General features: G+C 55.8%; 1 protein-coding gene across 1 annotated transcript in view; it reads left to right on the plus strand.

The window, feature by feature from the left end:
• The window catches only part of CALY (calcyon neuron specific vesicular protein), an 11,566-nt gene extending 4,624 nt beyond the window's left edge, over nt 1–6,942 (plus strand). Inside the window, exons 2-6 of the mRNA XM_007451994.1 lie at nt 3,099–3,241; nt 4,166–4,282; nt 4,912–5,025; nt 6,030–6,395; nt 6,775–6,942. Of these exons, the coding sequence (XP_007452056.1) occupies nt 3,119–3,241; nt 4,166–4,282; nt 4,912–5,025; nt 6,030–6,362 (687 nt within the window). The 5' untranslated portion in view covers nt 3,099–3,118 and the 3' untranslated portion in view covers nt 6,363–6,395; nt 6,775–6,942. The remainder of the gene's footprint in view (nt 1–3,098; nt 3,242–4,165; nt 4,283–4,911; nt 5,026–6,029; nt 6,396–6,774) is intronic.
• Nucleotides 6,943–7,717: the final 775 nt, after the last annotated feature.

The raw sequence follows: 7,717 nt of genomic DNA on the forward strand, positions 1-7,717 counted from the left end.
CTCCCTGAGACCAGGAAAATATTCTCCTGTATTATCTCCACGACGCTTTTCCATCTTGGCTTATCCACTGGGAGTAGATTTTTGTGTGGGGTGTGAGGTGGGGATTGGGTCCACTGTTTGCCATGTGGACGTTGGGTGGCCATCCCCAAGCTTTGCAGTGACATCTCCGTGGTCCGTGTGTGTAGGGTGTGTCACATGGGTCTTTGTACACCATGCAGTGATACCACACGGCTGTGTGACAAGCTAGACGCCTGGCAGACAAGTGCCCCCCTCGGTCTTTTCCAAGATGTTATGAGTATCCTTGTCCCGCTGCCTTCCATATAAAATTACAAAGCTTGTCAAATTCACACTGGTAGCGCAGTGTTTGGGAATCCGCCTGCCAATTCAGGGGACACGGGTTCGAGCCCTGGTCCGGGAAGGTCACACAGGCCACAGAGCAGCTAAGCCCATGTGCCGCAACTACTGAGCCCATGTGCCACAACTACTGAAGCCCGCGTGCCTAGAGCCTGTACTCCACAACAAGAGAAGCCACTGCAACGGGAAGCCCATGCACTGCAATGAGAGTAGCCCCCACTCACTGCGACTAGAGGAAGCCCGCGCGCAGCAACGAAGACCCAACACAGCCAAAAATAAATAAAATAAATTTATTTTAAAAAATACATAACTATTGATATATTTTTTTAAAATTCACACAAAAATTTCACCTTGGAATTTTGATTGGGATTTATTGATTCTATAGCTACACTTTGAGGGGAAATGACGTTTTTAAACATGGAAACTTCCAAAATCCATGACCATATATTTCCCCATTTATTTAAGGAATTTAGGAGTTATTTGGTCTCAGTCAATAATGTCTTTTTTAGGGGCTTCCCTGGTGGCGCAGTGGTTGAGAGTCCACCTGCCGATGCAGGGGACACGGGTTTGTGCCCCGGTCCGGGTAGATCCCACATGCCGTGGAGCGGCTGAGCCCGTGAGCCATGGCCGCTGAGCCTGCGCATCCGGAGCCTGTGAGAGGCCACAACAGTGAAAGGCCCACATACCGCAAAAAAAAAAAATAATAATAATAATAATGTCTCTTTTTTTAAAATTTATTTATTTAGGCTGCACAGGGTCTTAGTTGTGGCATGCAGGCTTCTTAGTTGTGGCAGGCATGCAGGATCTAGCTCCCTAACCAGGGATCGAACCTGGGCCCCCTGCATTGGGAGGATGGAGTCTTACCCACGGGACCACCAGGGAAGTCCCAGTCAATAGTGTCTTGACAGAGGTTTCTTCTGGTTTTCCACAGAGAGGTCCTTCTAATCTCTTGTTAGACCTGCTCCTGAGCATTCGATATTTCTGATCCTGTTTAAGTGGAATCTTTCAACAAATTACGTTTTAATTTTTTGTCACTGATACATAGAAGCAGAATTGATTTCTGAATACCTTAAACCCACCGACTCTGCTGAAATGACTCTGCATCTGTATCATTTACATGCGATTCTTTTAGATTTTCTACACAAGATGGTCCTCTGTGAATAATGAGAGCCTTACCTAATCTCATCCAGGCTTTGTACCTCGTATTTCTTTTTCCTGCCATATGGCTTGGCTAGGACCTCTATAAGTCACCATCATTTATAGAACTGACAATAAAGGGCCTTGTATCTCCCTCCCATTTTTTTTTTTTTTTTGGCTGTGCCGCACAGCTTGTGGGATCTTAGTTCCCAGACCAGGGATCAAACTGGGCCCTCGACAGTGAAAGCGTGAAGTCCTAACCACTGAACCACCAGGGAATTCCAATCGATTTTTTTAAATAGTAAAAACAAATGTTGAACCTTACCAGATACTTTTTCAGCTACTATTGAAATTGATCAGATCATTTTTCTTCTTCTGTTCATATGGTGAAAATAATGATTGCTTTCAGATGTGAAATTTCCAGAATACACCCAGCCTTTTAATATCTTGCTGGATTCCACATGCTTGCATTTTATCCAGGGCCTTGGCACTGGTGTTGGTGGGTAGCATGGCCTGCGAGGTCTTCTGTCTCGTTGTCCTTGCCGAGTTCTGAGATAGAGGTCGTGCTGGCTTCACAAGCTGGGGTGTGCTCCCTTGTTCTTTCCTCTGGATGAGTTTTGTATGAAATTTGCATGATTTCCTCCTTAAGTGATTGGTAGAATCCAGGGGTGATGCTGCCTGGGCCTGGAGTTCTTTGTTGGAAGATTTTAGCAACAGATTTAATTTCTTAGTGGACATAGGACCATTTCTTTTTCCTTTTGATTGACTGAGTATATTTTGTGTTTGTGTTTTTTCAGTTTCAAGTCATTTGCTGTGTTCCTTTTCTCTTATTGGTCAGCCTAGAAGTGAAACCATCTTGACCTCCCCCAGGAAGCTTTGTGCTCCTCCAAGCCATGCAGGTCCCTCCCATCTCCTGCCTGCCCCCCACTCCTGTTCTTGTCAGGGCGTTCCAGCTTCCCAGATGGTCCAGTCCATGTACACCATTACTGCCATGCTCTGTGCAGTTAGCTCTTGGATTCATTCACCAGCATCCTCTTTCTGTAGCTCTTTGTTACTTCCTGCATCTCCAGTAGGGTTGCCAGATAAAACATAGGACACCCAGTTAGATTTGAATTTCAGATAGACAATACTTTTTAGTATAAGTATGTCCCTGTATTGCATATTACATGGATATATCATAAAAAGCAAAAGCATCCGTTGCTTATCTGAAATTCAGATTTAACCTGGCGTACTGTGCTTTTATTTGCTAAGTCTGGCCACCCTACTCTCCAGGCTTCTATCTGGGACTGTTTTCTGTTGGTTGCTGCCCTTAGAATATATCCTGGAGCAGGTGAGCCAGTGGAAGACGCTGCCAGGCAGTCACCAGTCAGAGGCACTATCGCCTGCACAGCGGTGGGGGCCAAAGGGAGTCCAGGGGGCAGGAAGGGATTAGAATCCTGTGGCTGGACTCACCCGGTTTGTCCTGGGGAGGTTGGCCTGGCCACCCATGGCCCGACCCACCTCTGGCGTGAGGAGCATCAGGGCCAGCCTGGGGCCCTCTCACTCCAGAGCCAGCTGGTGTGGACATCTGTTAGGTGGCCAGTGACCCTGTGTCTGCCTCTGGACAGGACGAGGACTGCCATCCACCATGGTGAAGCTGAACTGCAGCTTCTCGGGGAAGACAGGCTCTGGGGACGGGTCTACCATGGACAGCGTCCCTCTGATCAGTCCCCTGGATGTCAGCCAGCTACAGCCTGCGTTCTCCGACCAGGTGAGGGGCCTGGGCCAGCGTGGAGGCCTGTCTCATCCTGCCCTGGAAACACACGGGCGTTAGCAAGGTGGCTTTAGGTGTGGCCTCCGCTAAGGGGCAGCTGAACAAGCAGAGGCCAGGCTGAGGCTGCTGCTGCCCCGATCGGCTCCCCCCGCCACCCAGAACTGCCCTCTCCTCATCTGCAAACCAGGGTAAACTGGCCACGGGTGGTGGTGAGGATTCACACGCTCTCACAGACAGTGCCCAGTTTGCCTGCTGTCCAGCAGGGGCTCAGCAGCAAAAACTACCCCCTTCCTCTGCTGGGCGTGCTCTTTCTTGGATTGCGGCCTGAGATGAGGTCCTTGGGCAAGGGGTGGGTGGAGGGGGGAGCTCTCAGAAGGAACCTGTAAGAAGCAGAGCTCAGCTCAGGCACAGCCCTGCCTGACCCGACTGGAGCTCTGGAGAGTGAGTGGCATGCAGAGTTGTCCCAGCCTGAGGCCCCTGTCAGTCAGCCATTGACGAGGGCAGGGGGCACTTCCCAGCATTGCTCCCATGAGTCGAGGGCAGTTCTCCAGCGATCTGTGTGGGCTTCGACCGTGCCTGCTACCGTTCTGGACCTGGTTCCCAAAGGGAAGGCTCAGTGGTGGGCTTCCTGGAGGAGGGGACCAAGCTGTGGTGCCATCGAAGAGGAAGCTTCTGGCAGGGACAGCTAGCGTCCTCAGAGCTGAAGGCAGCCAGCAGACGTAGGGTCTCTTTCCATCATCTGGCCAGGCCCTGGGCTGCCACAGCCCTGGCCGACTTCCAGCGTCCCCTTCCCTTGGTGTCAGCTTGTAGCCACTAGAGCCCTGCCACTAGCGCCCACACCACTGCGGGCAGCTGACCCCTGCCCCCTTTCCTTCCCAGCCCCCCTAGTTCAGGGTCCTCCTGCATCATTTCTTCCCACAGGTTGTCATTAAGACACAGACGGAATACCAGCTGTCCTCCGGGGACCAGCCGACAAAGTTCTCCGACCTGGAGGCCCAGAAGCTGGGCAGCGGCCACCCAGAGGATGCACGTGGCAGGGTATCCCAACCCTCCCCGCCAATTCCATGGGGAGTCAGGGCAGGGGAGGTGGAGAGGCAGCTGCAAGCTGTGGGAACCCAGGCTCTGGGCTGGGTGGGCTGGGGGCCCTTGGTCAGGGTCCTGCTCTCAGTAGAGCTGGACAGGGAATCACCCCATCAGAGGTAGGGGTCGGGCCTGGGCAGCAGCAGGCTCTGCCAGCCTCCCCGCTGCTGCTGTAACATGGGGTGCGGGCAGCCGCCGCCCTCAGAGGAGCTCCTGGCAGGAGACGCAGTGCCTGCTCGTGCCCTGCACCCTTTCCCAAGGGGGTGGTTTGTCTCTTCCTCGGTGACTCGCGGGTCTCCCGTATACGATGGAGACGCTTTTCCTGCTGCATCTCTGGCAAATGTGTTCCTTCCTTTTCTAGCTCTTCAGCTGACTAATGGTGGCTTTCTTATAACTTTTAGGGACCATTTCTAAAGCCTTTCATTTCTCAGTAGTAACTCTGCCCCTTTCCCCTTTCCCTATCCTTTCTGAGAGGCCGGTGAGCCCTGGGCTGTGTGCGCGATGGGCGTCAGCCCTGAGGTTCGCAGCCCGGGCCCTGCACAGCCTCACCACCCCACCTCTCCTCTCCGCACCTGCCCACCCCCCAGATGCCCACAGGGCGGATGATCGCCTTCACCATGGCGCTTATGGGCTGCCTCCTGATCATGTATAAGGCCATCTGGTACGACCAGTTCAGCTGCCCCGACGGCTTCCTGCTTCGGGTAAGGCCGGTGGGCTGGGCACCGGGGCTGGGAAGGGCAGTCGCACCCTGCAGGCAGAGTGCCAGGGAGGGTCCCAGGGGGGTGTCCTGTGGAAGGACGGAGTGCCTCCCCTCCTCTCCCCCAAGCTACCCCCAGGAGGGTTGGTCTGGGGTGTTCCCAGCTCTATGGGAACGTGACCTGCAAAGGCCCTCAGGCCCCGTCACCTTCCAGGTATATTCAAGTCCTATCTTTAGAAAAATTAAAAGAAAAGGTGTTTTAGCGAGAGGTTTTCTCTTCCTGTAATTTAAAAAGTAAAGCGTAAGGAAGAAGGTCCAGGTGGAGGGAAGCCTCCCTCACTTGTATGTGGTGTGTTTCTATGTCACAGGATGTCGACGTTTTCTGTATGCTTGGAAAGTGTTCCCCCATCCTTGTTTCTTTTCTCTCAGCTTTGCTTATGGTGACTTTTACCATTTTCAGTGTATTTTTTTCAAGATAAGTTTTCAGTAGATAAATCCTCCCCCTTTCCCCGTGGTTTCCGAGAGGGGAGCACTCCCCCCACAGAGGCCGCGAGCCTTCACTGTGCTTCCAGGGGTGCACCGTGCTGCTAACGCCCTCACTCGCTGGGATTCCCTCGGGGGCCCGCGGGGTGGGGACGGGCCGCGGGGCACTCGCCGAGCCCCCTCCCCTTCACTCAGGAGGAGGCCATGGCCACCGGCCACCGGTGCCTTCCGAGAAGGGCTGGCTCTCTGGGGAGCCTCCAGTTCTGAATTGGAGGCCTACCCCTGATGGCTTGAAATTACGGCAGAAATCAGTGTATTTAGGGGCACTGTCTACAGTATGACCGAACTGCTCGAAAGCAGAAGGGACGGGAAAGCCCAGAGGTGACCCCGCCCGCGGGCGGCCCACGGACGCGGCTCCCGCATCGCGGCTGATGCCACTGAGAAAACATGCACCCCGCTTTGCACACCCGAGCCCAGGGGCGCGGCCGCCACACCTCCCCGCCCCTGACCGACCCCCTTCCGCAGCACAAGATCTGCACCCCGCTGACCCTGGAGATGTACTACACCGAGCTGGACCCCGAGCACCACCGCAGCCTCCTGGCGGCCATCGGGGCCTACCCAGTGGGCCGCAAGCACGGCACGGAGACCCCGTGGTTGTCCGCGAGCTACCACGCCTTCAAGGAGGCACCCAAGGCGCACAAGGCGCCCGCCCGCGCGGCCATGGCGGCTGTCACCGAGCCCTCGAGGAAGCCCTCGGGGAAGCCCTCGGGGAAGCCTTCCGGGGAGGCCTCGGCGCCAGGAGAGAAGGAGGCGGCGCAGAAGGTGGAGGGGAGCGCGCCGCCCCCAGCCCCCCAGTGATGGCCTCTGGCCTCCGGGTCGCAGCCCGTCCGGGTAGGTGGGACCCTCCTCCCTATCCGCCCCACCACCCCGGGGAGGGGCAGGGCGCCGGCCCGGTCGGCCGGAGGCTCACTCAGGGGTGCTGTCCGCCCTGGCGACCCCTGTGACCGCGTGAGGGTCTCGGGAAGGGAGCAGGCACGAGGGCCCACACGAGGGCGTGGGCAGGGCAGGATGGGGGATGGGGGGCGTGGGCAAGGCGCGGGGGTCAGGGACCGGAGTGTGGGCGGGGCGGGGTCAGTGGGGGGCGGGATCAGGTGAACTGGAGGCGGGAGGGCGGAGTTCAGCCTCCGTTCTTCGCACGCAGGTGGGCGGTGTGGTCGTGCGCCCGCCCCAACTTGCCCGGCCTCACCCCTCCTCCCCTCTGTCTTCGCAGCGTCCCACGCCGGCACCTGTGACCGCCCTCGCCCGACGCTCGCCGCTCTGTGGTCGCTGTGGTCGCCGTGGTCGTGGCCCTGCTCCCAGGCCCCCTCGCTGACGCCCCGCGCCCCGTGAGCCCCTAGCTCTGTCGCTTTTCTCTAAGTAAAGATTCACCTCCACCTGGATCTCGCGCTTCTCCTGAGCATCCTCGGCTCTCCGGCCTTTTTCCTGACCCCCCAACCCCATTCGGGCGAGGGCCCGAATTCTGTCCCCCGTTGCCCAGCTTTTCTCAAGCTTTAAAGCTCAATTTAAAAGCATTTATTAACCTAGTAACCTTTGTATATGTCTTCACTTATTCTTTAATTAATACGCCATTAATTTATACATTTAATACATTTAATCTCTCTAAACTGTTAAAGACATTTCCCAGAAGTGACAACTTCATTAATTAGATTCCCTATGGCTCTCATACCCCAGGAGCCCTCTGAGCATCTAACAGCGCGGACCCCACCCGCCTGACACCGCGAGGTCGGAGTTAGATCTTGAACTGAAATTCTCTCACCTCCTGGAACTAAAGCCCAGGATTGCTGAGATGAAATTGAAGCCATTTCAAATTAAAATGAGTTGCCTGTGCTACATTCTCTTAAGACTTCCCCGGGTTTTCAGTAGCAAACAACAGGAACTGATGCTGCTGGCACCACTTCTGGGCGAACCTAAGCCAAGACGGGCAGCAGGAGCAGGGTTCCACCCTCCCCGTGCCGTCTGCGGGGTCCCGCGGACCACCTCGCTGCACCAGGACAGGCTCCTGGGACGGACCCGGGCCAAGAGGGCCGTGGCTTCTGGCCAGTGTCAGGGTGTGGGCTCTGGGTGGCCTGCCCGGCCCCCTGCAGTAGCCCCGGCCCCGCAGCGTGACCCACAGTGCAGACCCTGCAGTAGAACAGGCGAGCAAAGACTCTTTC

The sequence above is a fragment of the Lipotes vexillifer genome, unplaced genomic scaffold (assembly GCF_000442215.2).
Source record: "Lipotes vexillifer unplaced genomic scaffold, Lipotes_vexillifer_v1.1 scaffold1117, whole genome shotgun sequence".
In the NCBI taxonomy this organism is placed as follows: domain Eukaryota; kingdom Metazoa; phylum Chordata; class Mammalia; order Artiodactyla; family Lipotidae; genus Lipotes; species Lipotes vexillifer.